General features: G+C 51.5%; 1 protein-coding gene across 1 annotated transcript in view; it reads right to left on the bottom strand.

The window, feature by feature from the left end:
• IGSF21 (immunoglobin superfamily member 21) overlaps positions 1 to 26,029 on the bottom strand; it is a 49,703-nt gene extending 23,674 nt beyond the window's left edge. The window contains exon 1 of the mRNA XM_085079913.1: positions 25,591 to 26,029. Within this exon, the coding sequence (XP_084936039.1) occupies positions 25,591 to 25,660 (70 nt within the window). The 5' untranslated portion in view covers positions 25,661 to 26,029. The remainder of the gene's footprint in view (positions 1 to 25,590) is intronic.
• Between the last annotated feature and the right edge of the window lie 1,615 nt (positions 26,030 to 27,644).

The following is a 27,644-nucleotide window of genomic DNA, read 5'->3' as shown; positions in this document are numbered from 1 at the left end:
CTCAGAAATTTAAAAAAAAAAAAATTGTGGAAAATCCTTTCTGAATTTGGGAAAATTAAAAAAAAAAAAACATTAAAAATTGAGGAAAATCCTCCCTGAGTTTGGGGAAAAAAAATTTTAAATTGTGGAAAATCCTTCCTGAGTTTGGGAAAATTTAAAAAAAATTTTTTAAAATTGTGGAAAATCCTTCATGAATTTAGAAAAAATTTAAAAAATAACAATAAAACAATCTGGGAAAATTAAAAAAAAATTAAAAAAGAAAATAAATAAGGAAAGCATCATTCCCACTGCAAATTCCCATCATTCCCATGGAATTCCTGCATTACCTCAGGCTCTCTCCCCATTCCCCACCCTCTGCTTCCATAAAATCTCCCAAACCCCTCATTCCCGATGGGAATGAATCCAACATTCCCCCAGAGGATTCCCAACTCCCACCCTGCCGTTTCCCAGCTCTCTCCCTCTCTCCCCATCCTGACTCCAGAGGGAAAATCAGATCCATCCAGGTCTTTTCTCCCTCTTTCCCCTCCATTTGCTGGGAATTCGGGAGCAGCCAGGCAGGGAATTGCACTCCTGGTTTGTTTTTCCTGCCTGGAGATGATGGATTGAGAGATCCCAGCCTCTCCTCGGCATCCCAGAGCTTCCCAAAATCACCCCTCACCCTCTCCGAATTCCCTTTTGTTTTGGGGAAGATGCAAAAGTCCGGGAGAGAGACAAGATGGGGGAAAAATGGGGAAAAAACCTTTAAAAAATTTGGCAAATATTGAGATTTTCCATTAAAAACTTCCCAAAGGCAGGAAGAGGAAAGGAGCAAGAGGGAAGGAGGGGTAAAAAAAATGGGAAGAAAGGAGGGAAAACAGCTGGGAAAAAGTCTAGAACTGGTTTGGGAACTGAAAAACGGAGATTTTGTTTTGAGGAGCTGCCCTGGAATTAGGGAAGGTGAATTCCTGGGATTTTTTGTGCTTCCCATATTTTTTAAAATTACTCCTTGAACCAGGTGGGAAAACAGCCGAGAAAAAGTCTGGAAAACGGGAGCAGGTCTGGAAACAGGGGTGGAATTCCGATATTCTTTCTTTGGGAGCTGCCCTGACGGGGAGGAAGAGGCGAATTCCTGGGATTTTTGGTGCTTCCCTTTTTTTTTTTTTTTTTTTTTTTTAAATTCCTCCTTGCACCAGGTGGGAAAACAGCCGGGAAAAAGTCCAGAAAACAGGAGCAGGTTTGGAAATAGAGCTGGAATTTGGAGATTCTTTCACAGGAGTTGCCCTGAAGGGGAAAAGGCGAATTCCCGGGATTTTTTCATGCCTGCCGGCAGCCTGCTGAGGCTCAGCACTCCTTGTGAAACACCTGGGAGGTGTTTGTGCTACAAATCCCTGCAGAACAGCTCCGGGAACACGTGCTGGCTGCGGATATTGAACACCTGGAGTATTGAACACCTGGAATATTGAACACCTGGAATACTGAACTGGAATATTGAACACCTGGAATATTGAACATCTGGAATACTGAACACCTGGAGTATTGAACACCTGGAATATTGAACACCTGGAGTATTGAACAGCCAGAATATTGAACACCTGGAGTATTGAACACCTGGAGTATTGAACACCTGGAATATTGAACACCTGGAATACTGAACACCGGGATGGAACAGGAAAATCCCTTCTTGTGCTGCTCCTGGGGGCGGCGGGAGCAGCTCTGAGTGAGGAAATGAGGGGGAAAAGTGGATTTTTTGGGATTGTTTGGGGGTGAAATCCCTTCTCAGCCCAGAGATGATGGTTGGAATTATGGAATTCCAATGTTTCATCCCAGAATCCCAGCCAGGAATGACCCAAATCCTGGGATTGTTTGGGGGTGAAATCCCTTCTCAGCCCCCAAATGATGCTCGAAATGGTGGAATGCCAGTGTTGGATTCCAGAATCCCTGCTGGGAGTGACCCAAATCCAGGATTTTTTGGGAGCAAAGTCCCTTCTCAGCCCCCAGATGATGGTCAGAATGATGGAATGCCCATCCCGGAATCCCAGCCAGGATTGATCCAAATCCCAGCCAACATTCCCTGTCCATCCAGGCCCAGCACCTTTCCAGCCTCTCCCTCCCCATCAGGAATTTATTTTTCTTCCCAAAGCAGGGATAATTCCCTGCCATTTCCCCTTGGATTCCATTTGGGGCTGGAAAAGGCCGGGATGGGAGAGAGGAGGAGGAGGAGGAGGGATGGAGCGAGGAAGGGCAGCCAAGGCCTCATCCCAAATTCCCCTCGCTCGGCTTTTGACATTTCCGAGCGCCGGGATGAGCAACAGGCGCGGAAAAGGGGGATGAGCAAATCCTTGGCAGCGCGGCTGGCTCAGCCCCGAGGAAACCGGGACGGAGCGATCGGATCCGTGCGTGCGGAAAAGCTCTGCCTCCCCGCGGAGCTGCCGGCCGGGATCAGAGCTCCAGGATCAGCGCGAGAGTAAAGGGAGACGGGAAGGAACTGCTGGTGCCAAAGCTGGAGTGGAGATTGGATTTTCCCTCATTCCTGAGGATTATGGAGATCTAGAAGCTCCCAGCTTGGGATAGCAGCAATTCCAGGTGTTTTCCATCCCTCTTCCCACATTATTCCCTTCCAGACCTATTCACTGTCATGGAAGAGGAAACATCCCCATCCCAATCCAGCCAGAGTGGAGATTGGATTTTCCCTCATTCCCATCAATTATGGAGATCCAGAAGTTCCCAGCTCAGAATTGCAGCAATATTTTCCATCCCTCTTCCCACATAATTCCCTTCCAGGCCTGTGCACTGCCATGGAAAGAGTGAACATCCCCATCCCAATCCAACCAGAGCAAAGATTGGATTTTCCCTCATTCCTGAGAATTACGGAGATCCAGAAATTCCCAGGGACAATCCAGATGTTTTTCATCCCTCTTCACACATTATTCCCTTCCAGACCTACTCACTGCCATAGGAAGAGTGAACATCCCAATCAAACTGGAACAAAGATTGGATTTTCCCTTATTCCCATCAGTTATGGAGATCCAGAAATGCCCAGCTCGGAATAGCAGCAATTCCAGATGTTTTCCACCCTTTTCCCTACATTATTCCCTTCCAGACCTATTCATTGCCATGGGAAGAGGAAACATCCCCATCCCAATCCAGCCAGAGTGGAGTTTGGATTTTCCGTCATTCCCATCAATTATGGAGATCCAGCTGTTCCCAGTGGCAATTCCAGATGTTTTTCATCCTTCTTGCCACATCATTCCCTTCCAACCTGTGCACTGCCATGGGAAGAGTGAACATCCCCATCCCAATCCAACCGGAGCAAAGATTGGATTTTCCCTCATTCCTGCGAATTACAGAGATCCAGAAATTCCCAGCTCGGAATAGCAGCAATTCCAGATGTTTTCCACCCTTTTTCCTACATTATTCCCTTCCAGACCTATTCACTGCCATAGGAAGAGGAAACATCCCCATCCCAATCCAGCTGGAGTGGAGTTTGGATTTTCCCTCATTCCCATCAATTATGGAGATCTAGTCGTTCCCAGTGGCAATTCCAGGTGTTTTCCATCCCTCATCCCACATTATTCCCTTCCAAACTCTGCACTGCCATGGGAAGAGGGAAGATCTCCCTCCCAGGATTTGGTGGTGCTTGGATCATTCCCTGATTTTTGATGGATTTTTAAAGCCGAAAAGGACCAAATCTGGGGCATCCCAGCCACTCCCATGCAGCAAATGCATCAATCCGAGCATTTTTCCAAGGAAATCTCACTCCAAATCCATCCCTGACCTGCACCTTCTGTGTGGCCAAGAAAAGGAGCCAAAATGGTTATTTTAATCCAAATCCAAGCATTTTTCCAGGGAAATCTCACTCCAAACCCATCCCTGACCTGCACCTTCTGCGTGGCCAAAACAAAAGAGCCAAAATGGGATTTTTTCCACCATGGGCTGGAAAACCACCTGGAGTTGGAAATGGCAGCAGCTTCCACCTCCACTCCTGGGAATTCTGGCTTGGCTGAGCCTTAGATCCTGACATTTGGTCCCTAAAAACACCAGAGTGGAACCACAGGATGCTCCTGAGCAGATCCCACATGGAAAAGACAAAGCTCTGGATTTATCTCCAGGATTTATGGCTCCCAGGCAGTGGGATGGAGATGCCATGGAGAGCTGGGGCTGGAATGGGAGGGAAGGGGAAAATCCTAATGCTCCAGAAATTCCCAAATGCTCCAGAAATTCCCCTGCTCAAATCCAAAGCAAAGCCACCCCAAATCCAAATCCAAACACTCCAAAAATTCCCAAATGCTCCAAAAATTTCCCTGTTCAAATCCAGAGTGAAACCAATCCCAAATCCAAATGCTCCAAAAATTCCCAAATGCTTAAATGCGGAGCAAAACCAGCCCTAAATCCAAATCCAAATGCTCCAAAAATTCCCAAATGCTCCAAGAATGAAACCACCCCAAATCCAAATCCAAACACTCCAAAAATTCCCAAATGCTCCAAAAATTTCCTTGTTCAAATCCGGGGCAAAACCACCCCAAATCCAAATCCAAATGCTCCAAGAGTTCCCCTGCTCAAATCCAGAATGAAACCAACCCCAAATTCAAATCCAAATCCTTTAAAAATTTCCAAATGCTCCAAGAGCATCCCTGCTCAAATCCAGAGCAAAACCAACCCAGGAGTTGTGGAAAGGAAGGAGGGCAGCAGACACCGAATCCTGCAGGATCCAGACCCCGAAACGCCGAGGATGTGTGGAGAGGAGGAGGAAAACAGGGAGAACAAAGAAAACAAAGGGAAAACAAAGGGAAAACAAAGGGAAAACAAGCCGGAATCCAGATGGAGCCATCCCAACCCCGCTGCTCGGCTGCCAATCCCATCCCTCATCCCTCATCCCTCATCCCTCATCCCTCATCCCTCATCCCTCATCCCTCATCCCTCCCTTCCCAACAGGAACACCTGCCAGGTGTCAGTGCTGCTCCCAAACCTCCCTCGGCTCTGGTTTTTTGGGATTTACTGAGGAGAATACTGGATGGGGAGAATTCTTCCAGAAGGGCTCCCGAGGAGAAGCCAATCCTGAATTTCCATCCTCCCGAATTTCCACCATCCCGAATTTCCACCATCCCGAATTTCCACCATCCCGAATTTCCGTCATCATCCCCTTATCAGCGTCTTATCAGCTCTGCTTCCCCCTTTGCTCTTTTCAATCCCAAATTTTCCGCTGAAAAGCCAGGCTGGACCTCCCCTGGATCGGATTCATCCCTCTGGAAAATTCATCCCTCTGATTAGAGCGGCATCCCTGGGGAGGAGAGGATATTTTTGCCGGCGATCGCTGGGAATTTTCTGGCGCCGTCCGGTTTGAGTGGGAAATCAAAAAAAATAAAAGGGGAAAGGAGGGGGAAGGGAGGGATAAAGGAAATGTCCTTTGAAATCGGGAATGACACATTAATAAAGGAGAACGTCGGAACGAGCTCGGCGCTTCCAATTACAAAAGAGTTCCCAGGGATGAGGCAGGAATTGCTCCAGCTGGGAAGTGTGGAAAGTGTGGGATAAAATCCCCATTTCCAGCCTTGGAAGAGTGGAAAGTGTGGGATAAAATCCCCTTTTCCAGCCCTGGAAGTGCAGAAAATGTGGGATAAAATCGTTTCCAGCCCTGGAAGTGCAGGATGTGGGATAAATTCCCCTTTTCCAGCCCTGGAAGTGTGGAAAGTGTGGGATAAAATTCCCATTTCCAGCCCTGGCAATGTGGACAATATGGGATAAAATCCTCTTTTCCAGCCCTGAAAGTGTGGGATTTGGGATAAAATCCCCTTTTCCAGCTCTTTCCAGCATTCCATGGGGATTTCTGCCCACAAACATGGGAATGTCCAGGGATGAATGTTCCTGGGAAGGACGGGAAGGAGGGAATGGGTGGGAATCTCCCAAGGAAAGGCCTGGAGGCATTGGAATGATTGAGCTTTCCAGGGAATCCTGGAACAGCAGAGCCTCCTCCGTGCCTTCCTGAGTTCTTCCAACCCACGGTGAAATCTGAGATTTATTAATGGATATAAATCCCATTCCCAGATTTCCCAGCTCCCCGCGCTTCCCAGAAAGCTGACTCCAAACGGATGGAATTCTGGAATGGTTTGGGATGGAAGGAACCTTACAGCTCATCCCTTTCCCGTTCCATCCCTGCCATCCCTCCCGCTATCCCAGGCTGCTCCAAGCCCCACCCAACCCTGGACAAGTCCCGGGATGAGGCAGCCTCAGGTGAGGATGGATTTTTCCTCTTTCTGTGTCCCCAAAATCCAACCTGTCCCCATCCTTTCAGGAATGAAAAGGATCTGAGTGGAGCAGGAGTTTGGGATGGAGCAGGGAATACTGGGATCCACCTCTGGAATGTCCCCAGCATCCTTGAGGAGCTGGTGAGGAACACCTCATGGCTTTAATTAATTTAATTTAATCGGCGATTAACGGGGTTTATCCATAGTTGCCTCCCATTCCTCCACCCCTCTTTTCCAAGCCAGGATGGATGGGATGGGATGGGATGGGATGGGATGGGATGGGATGGGATGGGATGGGATAATGGGATGGGATGGGATGGGATGGGATGGGATGGGATGGGATGGGATGGATGGGATGGGATGGGATGGGATGGGATGGGATGGATGGGATGGGATCGGAACGGGAAAACCAGGAGGAAACAGGAAAACACTTCCTTAACCAGCAGATCTCCAGCATTTCCCAGGATTTGAGGAGAGCAGGAGACGTTCCAGGTGGGATCTAAAGGGCTGCAAACACCCCTGGAAAAACCCAGGAGTTCTCCAGCTGCAAATTCCCGACCGGAGAGGCGCGGAATGCCGGTGTCTGTGGTGGATCCAGGGATGCCTCCCCAGATCCGCGTTATCCGAACGCATCCTGACTTCACAACGTCTTGTCCATGAAAAATTCAACAGCTCCAGTTGTTCCTGGGAGCGCAGCAAATTCCTTCTCGCTCCCTTCCCGGCCCTGGCAATGCCTTATTTATGACACTCCAGGACAATTTGCGGTCGGAATGTGGTGCTGCCTCTCCTCGTTAACCCGGGAGGACTCCGAGGGCGAAGAATTCCCGGCTGGCTCCATCCGGAGAGGTGGAATTTTGCTGAATCCGGAGCTTTTCCTCCTGGAAAGCTGCGCTGGGGTTTGATTTTTTATTTAAAGGGGAATGAGTGTTTGACAAGGGTTTAACACCGGCTGGGGAATGGGATGTGACAGCAGTGCTTCCCGAGAAAACGGGCCTTTGGGAATGGGGAAATGGATTGGGGTCGGGTTTTCCTCGCATATTCAGCTTTGCTTCCCGAAAAATCCACCAGCGGGGTTGAGCACTCCCAAAACCTCCGCTGCCTTCCCAAAAATCCTTTTGGCTTTCTGGGAGATGGGGTTGTTCCCTGAAATAAAGCTGGGAAAGTCGGCGCCACCCCCGGGCGAGGAGGAGCGCGGCTGGCAGGGAGCGGATCCCATTAATCCCGGGAAAATGGGATATTAACGGGCCGAGCAGGCAATTAAGAGCCGGTAATTAAAATTCCTCCTCCCTCCCCCAGCACAAACATCTCATTAGGGGCCACTTCCCTCCCTCATTTCCATGGAAGTGGGAGGGAACGATTCCGCAGCTGGACCTGGAATTATTCCTTTGTGTGGGGGGAGGTTGTTGGACAAACCAGCTCCGAAATTTTTAAGGATTGGGAGAAAACGTATGGAATGAATAAGGGGATGTCCAGCACATGATTTGGCCCATTTTTTTCTGATTAATGGGATGCCAAACCTGCCAGATCCCATGGATGTATCCTGAATTATTCCTTAGCACAGGGCAGGGTTGCTGGACCAACCCAGATCCGAAATTTTTAAGGACCAGGAGAAAACATGGAATAAATAAGAGGATGTCCAGCCCAAGCTTTGGCCCATTTTTTTCTGATTAATGGGATGTTGAACCTGCCGGATCCCATGGATGTATCCCAAATTATTCCTTACTGGTTATGTTGCTGGACCAACCCAGCTCCTAAATTCTTAAAGATCAGGAGAAAACGTGTGGAATAAACAGAGGGATGTCCAGCCCTTTATTGGCCCATTTTTCCCCAATTAATGGGATGCCAAACCTGCCAGATTCCATGGATGTATCCCAAATTTTTCCTTAGGGGTAGGTGGGGTTGCTGGACCAACCCAGCTCTGAAATTTTTAAGGATTGGGAGAAACGTATGGAATAAACAGAGGGATGTCCAGCCTGTGCTTTGGTCCATTTCTCTCCGATTAATGGAATGCCAAACCTGCCAGATCCCATGGATGTATCCCAAATTGTTCCTTACTGGTTATGTTGCTGGACCAACCCAGCTCCTAAATTTTTAAGGATCAGGAGAAAACGTGTGGGATAAACAGAGGGCTGTCCAGCCCTTTACTGGCCCATTTTTCCCCGATTAATGGGATGCCAAACCTGCCGGATCCCATGGAGGCATCCCGAGCCTCGTTAGCCCTTTGGAATGCGAATCAATAGTTTGGATCGATCCTCTGGATCAATCCATGGATTGATCTCAGCCCCTTTGGCCTCTCAGCCCCTTTTAAATGAGGATGAAGTGAGGCAATCACTCCACGCCGGGGACAGCCGGGGGCAAAACGCGTCAGAATTACAGAACCGCGGAATTCTATGGATTGATCCCGCCCGAGGAGCTGAGGCTGCTCCAACCCTGGAAGTGTCCATGGCCAGGGTGGGCTTGGAGCAGCCTGGGATTGTGGGAAGTGATGGAATGGGATGGGATTTAAGGTCCATCCAATCCAGCCAATTCCATGATTCCGTATTTTTATAAAGTGCGACACGAACCCCAAACCAGCTCCCAGTGCCAAAATCCCATTGGGATAGGAATTTTAACCACCATCCACCTTCCCTTTTTTTCCTTCAATCCCAGATTTGTCCTAGGTGAAATATCCCAAAGAAGAGCTATCCCAAAATATCCCAATCGGGAAGAAAAAGGACAAATTCCTGACGTCACTCGCTCCGCGGGGAACATGTCCAAATCCACACGATCACATGAGGGCTTCCCAAGGAGTCATGCCGATGGATTGCATCACCAGGAAAGATTGATGGAATTTTTTTGTCAGGAAAAATCCATTTTTGGGCCATTTTCGGGCCATTTTCTCCTCGTTTGGAGGTCCAGAGCCACTTTTATCCTCCGGATAGCTGGGATTGGCTGCTATCGGCACTGATATCTCTGGAGGAACGAGGAATGAGATCCAAATGGGTTCTGCTGGGATGAAAATGTTCCAAACATTCCAGTTCCGTGGGATTTTCATCCACATCGGCACAATCGAGGATTTCTGGTGGAAAGGCAGAGTTTGGGCCCTTTGGGGGCGGAAAGGCCACAGGGAAATTGGGATTTGGGAATTTTGGGAGCCTCCAGGTGCTGCCATGTCCTCTCCTCTCCCCAACCCCATCTCCAGCCTCTTTCCATCTCCTCCATCCCACATTCCCACCTCTCCCTCTCCTCTTTCCTCTCTCCATCCCCAGCGAATCCCAGGAAAACGCCAGCTTTTCACGCCTCTCCTGGCAAACAAACCCACACGGGATTGAGCCGTCGGAATCATCTCCGTGCCTTGGGCACGGACTGGAATAAATCCTCCAATGTCTTCATCCGGCTTTTTCTCCGAGCTCCTCGGAGCTGTTCCGGCTCACTGGAGCAGGGGATGAGGGAGACCATTCCTGGCTTGTTCGACATCTCCGGCACAAATCCACAGGGAATGGGGCGTTCCAGGGAAAAAGATGGATGTTCCGAGGGAAAACTGCACGGCTTTGGCTGGAGGGAGCACAGGCCTGGCGGCGAATCCCCCTTGGAATCATCGTTTGTCGTCCTAAAAATCTGGGGATTTCCTGGATCCTCAGGGATGTGAATCCATGGTGGATCCAAGCATCACATCCTGCCCTTCCCAAGAGCCAAATCCGGTGGCTGAAAAATCAGGGATGCTGGAAAACTGAGGATTTGAGGAAATGAATGGGGAAAATGAATGGGGAAATGAATTTAAGGAAAATGGGGTTGGAGGGAAGCGACAGCCGCTGGAAAATCAGGATCAGTTGGATTTGGGAAATATCTCCCTGGGATGGATGGGACACAACCAGGGATGCTGGAAAAGTGAGGATTTGGGGATGAATTTAAGGAAAATGGGGTTGGAGGGAAGCGACAGCCGCTGGAAAACCAGGATCAGTTTTATTTGGGAAATATCGACCTGGGATGGATGGGAATTCTCTTCCATTTGGAGCAACATTCCAACCCCCCCAAAGCTGGAATTCCCCCTGGAAGAGAATCTCTCTCCATGAAAACACAGCAAGAAGGATCCCAGAGCCTTCCAAGGCTTGGGAAGCTCCTCCCAATCCCAAAACTCCCTGAATCGAGGAGCAGCTGGCACAGAAAAGATGGATTTTCCCACCTCACGAGGGCTGTGGTGGCTGCATTGATAATCCCGGAGATTTATGGGATTTTATCGGCTGCCACCACCCAACCCCAGCCCAGCCTGGGAGTGCAGAGCCATAAATTCCACACGGAATATTTATCTCCGGATGGGAAGGATGTTTAGGAGTATTTACCGGAGCGATGGGAAGTTTGATTTATCGTTTTTCCCCCCCTTTTCTACTTCCAACCTTTCCATAAAATCCCTCCTCCTCCCCCGGAGGGGGAATATTTCATCTCCACATCTTCATCCCACTGATATTCCCATAAAATATGTCAGGCATCCCATTGGAGATCCTGCAGCTGCTCAGTGCGGATTGGGATGGGGAGCTGGGATTTTGGGAAGAGCTTGGGATGGATCATTGGGATTTTGGGATGAAGTAATGGTGGGTCATTGGCTTGGGATTTTGGGAAGAGTTTGGGATGGATCAAAAATCAGTGGGTCACTTGGGAATTTGGGAAGAGTTTGGGATGGACCGTTGGGATTTTGGGAAGAGCTCATGGTGGGTCATTGGTTTGGGATTTTGGGAAGAGCTTGGGATGGACCGTTGGGATTTTGGGAAGAACTCATGGTGGGTCACTAGGATTTTGGGAAGAGCTCAGAGTGGATCATTGGGTTGGGATTTTGGGAAGAATTCAGGATGTATCGTGATTGTGGGAAGAACTTGGGATGGGTCGTTGGGTTGGGATTTTGGGAAGAAATCAGTATGGGTCATTGGGATTTTGGGAAGGATTCAGGATGGATCGTTGGGTTGGTATTTTGGGAGGAGCTCAGGATGTATTGTTGGGTTGGGATTTTGGAAATGTCCTCATTCCACTGTCATTTCTCTCATTCCTTTAACCCCTTTTCCCACATTATTTACGGATTTTCCCAGATTTTTCATTTTGCTCGGATCATTTTGGGCGCTTCCAGAATCTAAAACAATTCCTCATCCCAGGAAAGGCGGGAAAGCAAATCCAGCAGAGCCGAATTCCCACAAAATCCCGAATTCCCAAAAAATCAATCCCTACTTTGGAGCGAAGGCTCCACCAGCACCTCATGACCTCTTCCCAGCTCTTGGAGCAGCTGCTGGAGCTAAACCGAGCGGAAAATCCATCGGGATGGAGTTGGGTCTGAGACGCCTTGTTTGATAAATGGAGATCACGCCCTTCATTTGCATATATGCAAATAAGCAAATCGGGGCTGATTACCTGCAGCTCCACCTGCCAATCAACCCCCACCCCAGTTAATTGAGGCAGAATTCCCCGTTTTATTCCCATCCCAATGGATTTTGGCCAAACAAGGCACAACAAGTGGGAGGTGTCACCTCCCATCCCAAATTTTCCCTTTTCCAAGCAAAACCCCCTCATTCCAGCAGGATTTTCCAGCAGGATTTTCCAGCAGGATTTTCTGCTCTCCCCTGTGTTTCCCTCCACATCAGCTGGATTTTCCTGCAAGTTTTCCACCCAGAAGTGCTGCCGAGCAGAAATTCCCTCCTGCTGATAAATCCCAGGAGGGATTTCTTTCCACCTTTTTCCAGCAGATCCCAACAAACCTCGAGAACCGTTAAAAAAATCCCAATTTTTCCTCCTTTTCCTCATTCTCTCTTTGCCATCTCCCATGGATCACTCTCCAACCCATTTCCATGGATTTTCACCTCTCTCCAGCAAATCCCAACCTCACCAGATGAGGAACATTCCCAAAATCCCAATTTTGCCAAGCAGGAATGACCACCAACCGCCAAATCCAATGGAATGCTCCCGGAACGGCTCAGCATTCCCTAAAATCCTTCTGACGGAGCACAGTGACTCCTCAACACCTGGATTAACCGGGATTAATGCCCAGGGCAGCAATGTCCAGGTGTCCAGGGCTAAAAATTCCCCCCTGCTCCCCTTTTCCCGGATTTTTAATCAAGCGGGAAGCACAGCAGGATCTGATCTCCGTGTGCAGATGTGGCTTTAATCCCGAATTAATTTTGGTGGGAGAAGGGGAGGCAGAGTCCTAATCCCACCCTGAAAAAGATTGGAAATGGGATTTTTCCCCCACGGCAGTGAATTCCTGGCTTTCCTTCTCCAGCAGCTCCGTGTCCCGACAGGGAAGGGATTCCTCCTGGAATCTCCTGGAATTCAGGATTCCTCCTGGAATCTCTCCCAGGAATGCTGAGCCTTGTCCCAGGGATTATGGAAAACCTCACCTGGGATAAACTATCCATCCCAAACTGGCACTGCTGAGCAAAATCCATCCCCAGGGAGGCAATTCCGGAGGGAAAAAATGGGAATTATTGCACTTTTAGAGCCCCAAACCGGAGCTGAGGGGTTGGAAACCTGGAAAAAAAATTCCAAACCCCTGGCAGAGCAGAATCCGTGGACTGGGAGGGATTTGCAGGCAGCAGCTGAGGGTTTTCCCGCTGTTTCACCTTTATCGGGATTATGGCACCAGCAGCCAATTCCGGGAATCCACTGCTCCGGGTGTTAATCCCGGCTGGAGTTAATCCCGGCAGGAATAATTAACGGAGCGGGAAGCAGCTGGGAGCTGTTCCAAATCCCTGCAAGTGTCCAGGGCAGGGTTGGAAGAGCCTGGATTGTGGGAAAGGAATGCTCATCCCAACCCACAGCATTCCATGATTCCAGGTGTTTCCGTGCCTCAGTTTCCCCACTTGTGAAGGGGAAAATTAGGCCTTTTCCAGCTCATCCAAGATCCAGGGAAATCCCATCCTGGAATAACAACAGGGATTTTAGAGATCCCAAAAAATCCTACCCTAGAGCAACAGCAGGGGTTATTTGAGATCCTAAAAAACCCTGGAATAACAGCAGGGGGGTTTTAGAGATGTCCAAAAAATCCTCTCCCGGAATAACAACAGGAATTATCCAAGATCCTAAAAAATCCTGGAGAAATAGCAGTGAGTTGTCAGAAATCCCAAAAAATCCTGGAATAATAGCGGGGGGTTGTCAGAGATCTGAAAAAATCCTGTCCTGGAATAACAGCAGGGGATTATTCAAGACCCCCAAAAAATCCTGGAATAACAGCAAGGGGGTTTTTAGAGATCCCAAAAAATCCTGTTCTGGAATAACAACAAGGGATTATCCAAGATCCTAAAAAATCCCATCCTGGAATAATAGCAGGGGATTATCCAAGATCTTAAAAAATCCTGGAATAACAGCAGGGGGTTATTTGAGATCCCAAAAAATCCTGTTCTGGAATAACAGCAAGGGATTATCCAAGATACTAAAAAATCCCATCCTGGAATAATAGCAAGGGAGTATTACACATCCCAAAAAAATCCCATCCTGGAATATCAACAGGGGTTATTTGAGATCCAAAAACTCCTGGAATAACAGCAAGGGGTTATCAGAGGTGCTCCTGCTCCCAAAAATAACCCCAGGAAGGAATTTTCCACCTGGAACTCCCCAGTCTTCCCTAAATCTCCTCTTTTTCCAGCTTTAGTGGGAGATCCACAGGCTTGGAATGGGAAAAGGGAGGAAATCCTCAATTCCATAAAGGAAAGGCAGAGGATTCAGTTTGGATGCCACCGTTGGTTCTCCCAGCAATTCCAGGCAGGTTTTCCCAATCCAGGTGGCCCTGGAGCAGGGCTGACCCTGACCTGGATGATGAATTCCCTGATTTATTTCTCCGCTTGAAGGAAATCCAATTATCCCAGATTTTTGATTGGTGACAAATGAGGAGCCATCGATCCCTGCGCCCTTCCCAGCTGTCGCCTCTGGATGATCTCCGCTCCTTCCATCGATTCCCGCTCAGAAAAACTGGGAAGGATCAGCACTATTGATGTTTTGGGATTTTTTTCTTCCCATTTTTCTTCTGAACTCCTTCTCCAAAGGCACACCCTCGGGGAGAGGGGAAACACCTGCTCTGGGTGGGAATCCCAGGAGCTCCAAAATCCACTTTGTTTTTGGAATTCTGGGTGTGATGTGCGGCTTTTTCCCAAAAAAAATGACCTGGGGGGAGCTTGGAGCAGCTGGATGGATAGGGAAGGGAAGGGAAGGGAAGGGAAGGGAAGGGAAGGGAAGGGAAGGGAAGGGAAGGGAAGGGAAGGGAAGGGAAGGAAAGGGACAAACTCCTCCACACCCTCCAAGGCAACAGCCACAATTCCCACTGGGATTCCCAACTCTGGGATTCTGCCCTGGCCTGGAGATGCTGCTCCCAGGCACTGGGACAAAGAATGACTGAATCCCAAACTTCCCTCATCCCTTGGGACAGCCGCAATCCCATCCCTCAGATCTCCCTGCTCCAGCCTCTTCCTGCTCCGCTTTTCCCGCCATCTCCATTCCCTGGAAAAAGCAGGATTGCTGATCGTTGCTCCCTCTCCTCCGGATTCACACTCGGTGATTGATAATCCTTCTGCTCTCCGGTAATTCCGCGTCCCTAATGGGATTAATGGATATCGCCCTCTTCCAGCCGCGATTCCAGGCACTGATTCCCTGACACTTCCCTGCTCCCGTGGAGAGGATGGGCAGGGCTGTTCCCTGGATCCCAGTCCATCTCCATGTTCCCTCAATCCCAACCCATCTCCCTTTTCCCTCAATCCCGATCCATCTCCATGGAACTGTTCCCTGAATCCTGATCCACATCCCATTCCCTGAATCCCGATCCATACCCATGTTCCCTCAATCCTGATCCATTTCCACGTTCACTCAATCCCAAGCCATTTCCATGGAGCTGTTCTGTTCCCTCAATCCCAATCCATCTCCGTGTTCCCTCAGTCCCAATCCATCTCCGCACTGCTGGGCAATTCCTGCTAATTAACACCTTTCCCTCTCCCAGCACTTCCAGCATTGCCCTGTTATCCATGTTTGGATTTTCCCGCTGATCCCAAAGACTCACACAGCAAAATCCCAGCCCTGGTTCCTGCTTTAGCTCTGCCCATGGGATGTTGGCATTTTTTGGGATCTTTTCCCCCAAAATCACCATCCCGGAGGTTCTCCCACCCCAGGCTTGAGAAGGAGCAGAGCTGGAAAATCAGGATGAGATTTTTCCATGGTTCCAACACTTCCATGGGGTGTTCATGACTCCAATTCCCTAAATCCATTCCCATTCCCTCATCCATCCCTATTCCTGCATCCCCAAGCCCTCCTGCACATGGAGCACCCTCACACCAATCCAATATTCCCATTTTCCACCCCATTTTTCCCTCCCAGCCAACCCAAGGAGTGGGATTGGGAATCACAGCCACAGCCAGGCCTTGGAAAAGAGGGCAAAGCGGCCGGCAGAGCCTCAGAGCCGTCGGATGTGCCGGGGAGGCTCCGATGTTAATAAAACATAACCAAGCGTGGGATCAGCCAATATTCCTTTAATTCAGTGCTCCCAGGAGGGCAGGAAGAGAGGTCGGGAATGCCGGAGGTTTTCCTGCTCACCGGGGCGGAAAGCAGCGCCCGGGATGTGAAACAGCTGGAATTGTCCTCCTTTCCCATAACCATTCCTGTTTTCCCAACTGGAAGTGCCCTCCTGTCCCATTCCCATTTCCCCAGCTAGAGGTGCTCTACTTTCCCATTTTATTCCCATTCCCATTCTTATTCCCATTCCCATTTTCCCAGCTGGAAGTGCTCTACTTACCCATTCCCATTCCCATTTCTCCCTCCCTCCCCCCAAAGATCAAATCATTCCAATCAAATCCTTTCAGCCCAAAACCTCTGGGATTTTTTTCTCCTGTTTTTTTCTCTCCCAGCGGGAAGCAGGGAGCAGATCCAGAGCGTGATCCACACAAACAAAGATCTCCGGGATCATCCCGACATTCCCATTGTCCAAACCCCTTCCATCCCTCCATGGAATCTCCCAGATTTTCCCGCTCCAGGTGAAAACTCCAAATAAAACCCCCACAAATTCCAAATAAAAATTCCAAATAAAAACCCCACGAATTCCCAGGAATGGGAGGGTTTAACTTCCCAGAGCTCTGCTCGCCCCCCATGCCCCGCTGGAATTACAGCGGAAATTCGGGAGCAATCCCAACTATCTCCTCTCCGCACAAAGTGCTTCCCTGGGGGAAAAAAGCTGGAATAGCACAAGGAGACACAAACGGAGCTTCAAAGGAGCCACTGGGAGCCGGAATTTATGGAAAACATCTCATTATCCAATTCCAAAGGGAAGCGGCTCCGAGTGGAGCCGGAGCGCTGGAGGGTTTTCCATGCAGGATGGAAACTCTGGGGCTCAGCTCCTGGTGGGAATTACATCCTTTGGATAATTCTGGAACAGATCTGCCCATTGCGGGGTGCTTTTCCAGCAGCAGATCCAGCCTTGTGTCCTGCATGGAAAATCCCATTCACCAGTGGATCCAGAGTTATCCATGGAAAATCCCACTACCCAACAGATCGTGTTATCCATGGAAAATCCCACTCCCCAATGGATCTAGTGATTCCATGGAAAATCCCAGTCCCCAGCAGATCCAGCCCATTATCCATCCATGGATCCACGGATCTATCCATCCCCCCCAAAAACCCACCCCCACAACCAACCAAAACCCACCCACAACCCCAACCACCATCCATCCATCCCCCATGGAAAATCCTGCTCCCCAGCATATCCAGTGTTATCATGGAAAATCCCACTTCCCAGTGGATCTAAGGTTATCCATAGAAAATCCCATTCCCCAGCAGATACAGCCCAATGTCCATCCATCCCCCATGGAAAACCCCACTCTCCAGCAAATCCAGTGTTATCCATGGAAAATCCCATTCCCCAGCAGATCCAGTGTTTCCATCCCCCATGGGAAATCCCACTGTCCAGCAAATCCAGTGTTACCTATGGAAAATCCTATTCCCAAGAAGATTCAGCCCATCATCCATCCATCCACCCATCCATCCCCCATGGAAAATCCTGCTCCCCAGCATATCCAGCATTATCCATGGAAAATCCCATTCCCCAGCAGATCCAGTGTTTCCATCCACCTCCCATGGAAAATCCCACTCCCCAGCAGCTCCCTGGGAATATTTTGGGCCCCCTGGCCTTTCCCAGCCGCCTCAACCCCTCCCACCCTGCTCGGAGTCCTCCCGCAATCCAACATTCCAGGTTTATTTTTAGGGGAAAAGAGAGGCAGGAAAGCAGCCAAATTCCACCCCCGGATCTCGGGATGCTCCCGGAGCTGCTCAGGGTGGGATGCAGAGCCCAGGCACGTGGATCCCATGATCCCACACTTTCTGCAGCTCCATCCGCAGGGAACGGGGGAGGCTGAGCCTGAAAAAAGGAGGAAAATGCTCCACGGAGCAGAGGGAATATCCCAGATCCTGGTCTGGGAATCCAGGCTGGGAATCTTCTGAATTGGAAGCCAAAGCTTGGGAATTCGCCTTCCAGAGGGGCAAAGCTGGGCTGGGAATTTCAACCACATCAAAATCCCTTCCCAAGAAATTTCCAACCAATCCATGGGGGTTTTTTCCAAAGGGAAGATGCAGCCATGGAGAATTCAGGATGAGGAAGGGGAACTTCTCCACAGGGAGCTCACAGGGAGCTCAGCTCGCCCCTCATCCCAAAATTTGGGTGATCCCGAGGATTTTGGTGGAATTTGCTGAGCTGGAGTCTTTGTTCTCCTCTCCTGCTGGCCCAGATTCCCTGGGAAGAGCTGGAGATTCCCAAATCCATCCAGGGACACTCCATGGTGTTCCCTCCATCCCGTTCCTCTTTTCCAGGAGCAAATCCCACCTTGGGATGTCTCGGCACGAGTGACCTCCAAAGCAAAGTTCCACCCATAAATCCAGGCTAATCCATGGAATTCATCCCCAAAAAAAGCCTTTCCATGGGTGGGAGAGCACCATGAAGCAGATCCATCCCTCCAATCCCAAAATTCCCTCATGGAGCATCTCCTTAGCCCCAACCCTTCCCGGTGACCACAAATCCTTGGAAAAGAAACCCAGAGGTGGAAAAGGAGGAGATTCTTCCCAAATGAACATTCCCAGCTCCAGCTTTCCCTGGCCTGGCCGGGTGGGAAGGAATTCCAGGATTTTTCCCTGGGCTCTCAATCCCCTCTGCCCTCCCCTCCGGGGAATATCGGCAAAGGAATTACAGAAATGGGAAATTATTCCAGAGATCTGGGCAGGACACGAATTAATTCCCTGCCTGCCCTGCTCCAGGGAGGATTTTCCAGCTGGAGAAGCACTCCCAGCACCAGGGGAGCCGAAATGTGCAGCCTGGAAGCTGAGAAGGGCTTGGTGGAGCCACATTCCCACCAGGAATTGTGGCGTTTCCTGGCGTTTCCCAAACCTCCCAAACTGGAGCTGAATCCAAATGGGAATGGAGACAAGGAACCTTCCCTGATCCAAAGGCCTTGGAGATCCCTAATTGAATAAAATCAATAATTCTGCACATTCCCTGATCCCTAATTTGGTAAAATCATTAATTCCTCACATTGCCTGAGCCCTAATGCAATAAAATCAATAATTCCACAAAAAGGCTTTGGAGAGCCACGATCCCTAATTTTATAAAATCAATAATTCCTCACATTCCCCTGTCCCTAATTTGATAAAATCAGTAATTCCACACATTCCCTGATCCAAAGGCCTTGGAGATCCCTAATTTGATAAAATCAATAATTCCACACTTTCCCTGGTCCCTAATCTGATAAAATCAATAATTCCTCACATTGCCTGAGCCCTAATTCAATAAAATCAATAATCCCACACATTCCCTGATCCAAAGGCTTTGGAGATCCCTAATTCGATAAAATCAATAATTCCACACTTTCCCCAGTCCAAAGGCTTTGGAGATCCCTAATTCAATAAAATCAATAATTCCACACTTTCCCCAGTCCCTAATTGAATAAAATCAGTAATTCCACACATCCCTGATCCAAAGGCTTTGGAGAGCCCTAATTCGATAAAATCAATAATTCCACCAAAAGGCTTTGGAGAGTCCTGATTCCTAATTCGATAAAATCAATTATTCTGCACATTCCCCAGTCCAAAGGGCTTGGAGAGCCACGATCTCTAATTCGATAAAATCAGTAATTCCACACATTCCCTGATCCAAAGGCTTTGCAGAGCCCCAATCCCTAATTTAATAAAATCAATAATTCCGCACATTCCCAGATCCAATAAAATCAATAATTCACCACATTCCCTGATCCTAAGGCTTTGGAGAGCCCTAGTTCGATAAAACCAATAATTCCTCATGTTGCCTGAGCCCTAATTCAATAAAATCCACAATTCCACACATTCCTCGATCCAAAGGCTTTGGAGAGTCCCAATCCCTAATTCATTAAAATCAATAATTCCACACATTCCCTGATCCCTAATTCGATAAAATCAATAATTCCACACATTCCCTGATCCAAAGGCTTTGCAGAGCCCCAATCCCTAATTCAATAAAATCAATAATTCCACACGTTCTCTGATCCAAAGGCTTTGGAGAGCCACAATCCCTAAGTTAATAAAATCAATAATTCTGCACATTCCCAGATCCAATAAAATCAATAATTCCACTCATTCCCCGATCCAAAGGCTTTGCAGAGCCCCAATCCCTAATTCAATAAAATCAATAATTCCACACGTTCCCTGATCCAAAGGCTTTGCAGAGCCACAATCCCTAATTGGATAAAAGGAACAATTCCAGAGAGGGACCAACAGCCCGGGTTGTTATCCCTGCCTCTGGAATCCTCCCGCCCTTGGCATTCCCGGCGCATCCAAGGCCCCGAGGCGCCGCAAACAAGGCCGTGATTGATGGGTTATTTTGGGAAAAAAAGAGGGGAAAAGTGGGATGGGGATAATGGGAGCGACAGCCAGGAGTTCGGAACGAGCCCGGCAGCGCCGCCGCCAGCGAACAAAAGGGCACAGAGAGCAGCTGGATCGGGAACAAATCGGGAACAAATCGGGAACAAATCGGGAACAAATCCAGCCCCGGCCGTCAGCTGCATCTCTCCCGCCGGGATTCGCAGGTCGGGAATTTGTGTGGCCAGAGCTGCTCACAAAATTTGGGATTTGGGGCTCCTTCCCGTGTTTTGGCTCTTTGTGGGGTTTGAGTGCTGGTGAAGGTGAGGATTTGTGTTGGAGAAGTGGGAAAATCCCAAAATGAGGTGGAAATCTGGTACCACATCCCAAAATCCCAAAATGAGGAGAAAATCCGATGCCACATCCCAAAATGAGGAGAAAATACGGTACCACATCCCAAAATCCCATAATGAGAAGGCAATCCAATACTGCATCCCAAAATCCCAAAAAGAAGAGGCAATCCGATGCCGCATCCCAAGGAGAGGAGCTTCATCTCTGTCCTGATCCCAAGGCAGATCCAGGGTGAAGTTCCAGCTCCATTCCCAGCTCCCTGCAAAGCTTTTCCCTGATATCCTGCATGGAGAATCCCAATTCCCACACCTGGATTCCCTAAAATCCCGCTGTGATCCCGACACTGCCGAGAGATTTCCATGGGCAGATCCCGAAGGATGAGTCTCAAGCATTCCCAAATCGTGGATTTCCCAGCAGGAAAGAGCAATTTTGGGATGATGAAAATAAACCGGCATGGGAAATTTCTCCATGGGGTGGGATTGTCTGGATGCTCCAGGATCAGCCATGGATTTGGGATTTGGCATCCAGGAAACACCTGGAAGTGTTTGGAGGCACCCGGGAAGCCTCCAGAATTCCAGACCTGGAAAACTCCAGGAGTGACCCACGGGAATCTGGTGAGGTTTCAGAGGAGCAGGAAGGGAATTCCATGGATCCAGGCTGGGATGAGCAGGTGGAGCAGCCCTGGGAGAAGGAGCTGGAAAAGTGGGAATTCTGCCCTCTGGAGCAGAGTCCGGAGGAGGCTCTGAGGGGATCTGAGGGATGGAGCAGCTCTGCTGTGGGGAAAGTTGGGAATTTCAGCCTGGAGAAGAGAAACTTCGGGATGACCTCATTGCAGCCTTGCAGGACTGGAAGTAGCATGGAAAAAGGTTGGGAAAAAGACGGGAAAAGTGTCTTGAGAAGGGCGTGGAGTGACAGGACCCAGGGAATGGCACCCCAATTCCAGAGGGGAAATTGAAATGAGTTTTTGGGAAGGAATTCCTCCCTGGGAGGGTGGGGAGGCCCTGGCGTGGAATTCCCAGAAATGCCAAGCTGTGGCTGCCCCTGGATCCCTGGAATGTCCCAGGCCAGGCTGGACAGGCCTTGGAGCAACCTGGGATCAGGGAAGGTGTCCCTGGACATGGAATGGGATTTGAGATCCCTTCCCACCCAAAGATTCCCAGAATTCCGTGGCTGATCCCATGGGATTTGATCCAGGAACATTTCCCAGCCCCCACAGGGCAGAGCCTGCTCAGCTCCTGGATCAGAATTCCTCATCCCGGATCAAAGGCCACCAACATTCCCAAGAAAAACCCTCCAGCACCCCCAGGCCTCGGTTTTGGGGGACGCCAACAATCCCAAGGGAATTCTTGGGATGAATCCCCCCAAATCCGAGCTCAGGGAGCTTTGGAAAAACTCCTGGAGAAACCACAATTGAACAGAGTTTTCCATGGAAAAACAGAGCCGGGAATATCTCCGATCCCAAAGATGTTGATTTGCCCGGAAAGGCGCGAGGAGAGGGAAGATCCTCGCCGGAGTCGCGGCTTTTTCCCGGCTGGAAGTGGCAGCTCCGAGCCGCAGCTGGTGGGAAGAGGGAAATTGGGCTAATTGGGAGAGGGCAATTAGCACAGCCAGGGGGATCCGTGTGGCCTGGATTTACCCGGAGAGGCTCCGGGATTCACGGAAAAGGGAGGAAAACTTCGGAAAAGGAGCGGAATGCGGGATTTGACGGGAAAAGCGTTAACGGGAAAGGGCGGTGGGAATGTGGGGTGGATTTTTGGCCTCTGAGTTAAAGTGGGATTTCATCCCTGCTCCTCCTTTTCCCTCATTTCCCTCCTTTTCCCAATTCCCACCCAATTCCTCTTTAAACAAGGAACACGAGCAGGTGGCTCCCACCACCCTGGGAAAAGCCCCACAGGGTTTTTTTGGGGTTTTTTCCTCCAAAAAATGAGGAAAAATCAGCTTTTCCAGGTTGGAAAAGGAGCCACCTGGGGGGCTCCATGTCAGCTGGAAAATCCCTGCCAGGAAAATCCTGGGGGGAACAGAGAGTGGAGAGAAATCCCGGTAAAATCCCAAACCCAAAAGGCTTTTTCCAAGCTGGATATCCCTAAGGACAGCTCCCTGCAAATCCCAGGAGCTTCAAACATTTGAATTTTCCCTTTTTCCTTTATTTTTTTTTTCCCGGCTGGGGGTGGGAAGCAGAATCCAACCCCAATCCCCGGGATAACGCCGCTGGAAATCTCTGGGAATGTGACACTTTTATCCCTCCCTGCCGGCTTCGCCGCGGCCCTAAAACCACCCCCGACGAGCCCTTTATGGGGCTGCATTTCAGGGCTGGAGCTAACCAGCCAGAATCCATGGATCTGGGCTTTTCCAGCCCTTTCCCCTGTTTTTTTCCCAGCCTTTTTCCCGTGTCTCCGGCTCCTTCTCCATGGTCCAGCCGCTGCCTCCTCCGCGTGGCCTCGTTTTTCCCTCCTTAACCCACTTAGCGCTGTCCAAAGGGGACAAAGGGAAAAAAAAGCTGGAATGGGAGCCCTGATGCTCCCGGAGGGCTGGAAAACACCTCGGGAATGATCCCGATGTGCTCAGGGTCACAAAAGGAAAAAGTGACCCCAAAAGGGATTTTCCCGATGGGGTTTGGGGTGGGGAGCAGGGCTGGGAACCCCAAAAAAGATTCCCAAGGATGGTTTGGAGAGTGGGATGCGCTTCCAGAGGATCCCTGGGGTTCTGCTCCGCTAGGGAATTCTCTGGGATGCGGCAGGGATGGGGAGGGGGAGGTGGGCAGTGGAGGGGACAATAAAACCAGGCAGAATTCCCAAAACAAAAGAGGGATTTGGGACATCTGGCAAACGTGGGGTGAGCAGTGGGAATTGGGATGAGTCCAGCTGGATCTTCCCGATCTCTGGATTCCTTGGATTCCTCTCCAGCCGGGATGGGGAGGGCAGGGAGGGATGGGGAGCTCCGAGGAAAAGCCATCTGCCCGCCGAAATTCGGGAATGACGCCCCGAAATGCACCGAAATTCGGGAATAACGCTCCGAAATGCACAGAAATTCGGAGGCAGCTCAGCCCCCGCCGCCTCCTGCTGCCCCGAGCCAAGGGAGGCGCCTCGAAAACCGGGATTTGGGGTCGGCTGGTGGGAAAACAGAGCTGGGATCGGGGTTTTTTGGGACGGCCGAGGGGTGGGATGGCGGAATTCCGGGGTGGTGTGGGTTGGAATCCCAAAAAAGCCGCGGGGGCGGCGGCAGCTTCCATCGGGGAGGAGATGCTGGACGCGGTGAAGTTCCAGTGGGGTTTCAGAGCCCAAATCCAGCCCGTGGATATCCCAAATCCAGCAATTCCCAACGCTGGATCCTCCCCCGGCATCTCCTTATCACCCCCAACCCCTCCGAGCTCCCCGAACCTCTCCCCACACCAACTTCCATCCCATTTTTCCCCCCGAAAAAAACCCGAGATTTCCCGGGGATCAACAGCGCGAGAGCAACCGCGGCGAGCAAAAAAAAACCAGGAGCGAGGCAGGAAAAATGATCCCTGCGCCAGTGACAGACAGCTGGAGCAGGGAAAAGCCGGGGGGATGCGCCGCTCCTTGGAAATTGTCTCTCCGTGACCTTAAAACGGCGGCGGAGGAGAGCGGGGAGGGAGGGAGGGAGGGAGGCAGCCGGGGTTGGGTTTGGCACGAGTTGCCCACCTTTCTGCCGAGGTTTTGTTCCCGATGATCCTGGGATGCTCGGGAAAGGGGGAAAGGAGCAGCAGCCGCAGCCCGGCAGGAGGCGAAGCCCAGCGGGGAGGGATGAAGGGAATGTTCATCCCCGCGTTTGCCAGATGTCCCCGAAGCTGCTTGTTTTTTGGGAATTCTGCCTGGTTTCATTGTCCCCTGCACGGCCCAGCTGCCCCCTCAGCCCTGCCGCATCCCGGAGGATCCCCGAGCGGAGCAGAACCCCAGGGATCCTCTGGAAAAGCTTCCCGAGCCCAATCCAGGCGATCCCGGGGGGAAAGGATGGGGAGCAGCCCGGGAAGAATTCCCTCCTTTGTGTGGATTCGGAGGCTCCCCCTCCCCGCGCCCTGCAGCTTCCCGGAGAGGAAAAACTCCATTAGAAATCCACAAAAAAACCCGGGCGATGCTCGCGCCTCCATCTCCCGGCGCCGGGAAAAGCTTCCCGGCTCCTTCCGCGGCTCGGGAAAGAGCGAAACCCCCGAGAGGGGATCTGGGGGGAGCGGGAATGTGGGGGGAAAAGGACGGAATTCGCCCCAAATGGAGAAGGGATAAAACCCCCAGACTGGAATTTTATTTTTATATTTTTTTTGTAATGGAAATTATTATTTTAATCCCGAGCCAGCGGGATGGGAGGAGGGGAAAGTTTCCTTCCCCGGGCGTTTTCCCCTCCCGGTTTTTAGGGATGGGGTGGGAGAAGAGTCCTGGGGTTTTTGGGAGCTGCAATCCCCCAGGACAGCGGGAATTTGGGGGATGTCACTCCCGGCTTGGGATTTGGGGTTCCCCATGGGGCAGGAGGGGCTGAGACCCCAAAAACTGAGCTCGCGGGGTCCCCAGAGCACTGCACCCCCCTCCCCCTGTCTGGAGCAGGAATGGGATCGGCAGCGGGAAAAGGGGACACGGCAGAGGGAAAAGGGGACACGGGAGAGGGAAAAGGGGACACGGCAGAGGCCCCATGATGAGACCCCCGTGTCCCCTTTTCCCGCTGTCCCCAGCGCCCCACGTCTGGGGCCAAAGCGGGCGCCCTATAAACGGCGCCCTATAAACGGCGCCTCATTAACTGCGCCCCATTAACAGATCCCACACCCGTGCCGTGTAATGGGGTGCCCCATTAATGACTCTCACACCACTACCGGGTTATGGGGTGCCCTATTAATGATTCCCACAGCAGTACCGGGTTATGGGGTGCCCCATTAACAGCCCCAGCACCAAACCCCAATTCCCCACCCCAAACCCATTCTCCTCTCCGTGCTTCCCCACCCACCCCAAACCCCAGAGCGGCGGCGCCGAACCCCAAACCTCCCGGCAGAATCCCAAACCTCCTTGCCGAACCCCAAACCTCCCGGCAGAATCCCAAACCTCCTTGCCGAACCCCAAACCTCCCGGCAGAAAACCAAACCTCCCGGCGGAAACCCAAACCTCCCTGCCGAACCCCAAACCTCACCGCAGGAACCCAACCCTCCCCGCCACTCTCGGGGCGCACGGAGACCCCAGATCCCTGTCCCCGGGGGTTCAGTGTCACTCACCCAGCGCGGGCTGCCGCAGGTGCCACAGCAGCAGCAGGCAGAGGGGCAGGGGGCTCATGGTGCCCCCCATGCTGCCCGGGGGGCTCAGCGGGGCCCCCGCGCCGGGGGGAGAGCGGGCATCGTGCCGGGGCCGAGCCGGGGGGCTGCGGGCAGGGCAGGGGGGGAGATCCGAGCAGGGGGTCGGGCAGGGTGGGGAGAGGGCTCCGGGCAAGGCTGGGGGCTCCGGTGATGCCGGGCAGGGGGCTCCGGGGGGCTCTGGGAAATGCTGGGGACTCCGGGGATGCCGGGCAGGGGGCTCCGGGCCCGCGGGCTCGGGCAGGGTGGGCAGGGGTCTGGGGTTGCTCGGCGCTGCCCCCCCGGTGCCCCCCCGGTGCCGCAGCTCCGCCGCCGCTGCCGCCCTTAAGCGGATTTGGAGCAGCCGGAGCGGAGCCGAGCAGAGCAGAGCTCCCCTGCCCCCCCGGCACGGCACGGCACGGCACGGCACTGCCCGCCCCCGGGAGGGGCTGAGAGAAGGCGGGGAGAGGGAGGAGAGAGGGAGGGAGGAGACTGGGGGAATTGGGGTGGACTGGGGAGGGAGCGGGGAGATTCGGGGAGATTGGGGGAATTCGCGGGGATTGGGGGATGGAAGGGAGAGGGATTTGGGGGAATTCGGGAGGGACTGGGGGGATGGGCGGGCGATTTGGGAATTCGGGAGGGATTGGGGAGATTCAGGGGAGATCGGGGATGGAATTTGGGAAGGATTGGGGGAGATGGAGCAGGAAAATTCGGGAGGGATTGGGGGATGGAGTGGAGGGAATTCGGGTGGGATTGGGGGAGGGACTGGGGAGGCTGTGTGGGGATACAGGGGGGATTCCCGCAGGAACGGAGAGGATGGATTGTGGGAGTGAGGAGGAGAATGCAGGGATGGATTTGGGGATAAGGGGGGATGGGAGGGGCGGGGGGGCAAGGAGGTGCACTGATGCAGGAGGGGTTGGGATGTGGGATGGGATTGAGATACAGGATGGGATTGGGATATAGGATGGGCTGGGATGTGGAATGGGTTGAGATATAGGATGGGTTGGGATGTGGGATGGGATTGGGATACAGGATGGGATTGGGATACAGGATGGGATTGGGATGCAGGAAGGGAAGCAGGATACAGGCAGGGATGTGGGATACAGGAGGGGTTGGGATACAGGCAGGGATTTGGGATGCGAGATTGGGATGCAGTCATGGAAGTGTGATGCCAGATGGGGTGGGATACAGGAGGGGTTGGGACATGGGATGGGATTGGGATGCAGGATGGGATTGGGATGCAGGATGGGATTGGGATGCAGGATGGAGAGCAGGACACAGTCAGGGATGTGGGACACAGGAGGGGTTGGGATACAGGGATGTGGGATGCAGGGTTGGGATACAGGATGGGTTGGGATAGGGGCAGGGATATTGGATGCAGTACTGGGATACAGGAAGGGATGTGGGATGCAGGATGGGATTGGGATACAGGCCGAGATGTAGCATACAGGATTAGGATGAAGGTTGGGATACAGGCAGGGATGTGGGGTCCAGGATTGGGATGCAGGATAGAATATGGGATGCAGGATTGGGGTGCAGGGTGGGCTGTGGGATACAGAACTGGGACACAGGAAGGGATGTGGGATACAGGGATTGGGATGCAGAATTAGGACACAGGACTGGGATGCAAAGATGTGGGATGCAAGATTGGGACGCAGGATGGGAACAGGATACCAGCAGGGATGTGGGATGCAGAATTGGGATGCAGGATGGGATACAGGACACAGGATTGGAATATGGGATTGGGATGTGGGATGCAGGATTGGGATGCAGGATTGGGGTTGGGATACAGGAGGCATTGGGATTCAGGACTGGGATGCAGTATGGGATGTGGGATACAGGGGCCAGGAGGTCTCTGGACCTGGAGCTTTTCCCAGCGGATTGGGGGCAGAGGGAGAAGGGAAGGAAAACCAGGAATTCCAGCATTCACAGATTTAACGGGATGGATGTTTGCAGTGATCCAGAGCTTGGTTCCTGCCAGGGAGGTTGTTTGGGAATCA

This window comes from Lichenostomus cassidix, chromosome 21, assembly GCF_008360975.1.
Source record: "Lichenostomus cassidix isolate B80296 chromosome 21, HeHo_3.0, whole genome shotgun sequence".
NCBI classification, from domain to species: Eukaryota; Metazoa; Chordata; class Aves; order Passeriformes; family Meliphagidae; genus Lichenostomus; species Lichenostomus cassidix.
The sequence above is the reverse complement of the archived record's forward strand: the minus strand, read 5'-3'. Positions and strand labels throughout refer to the sequence as shown.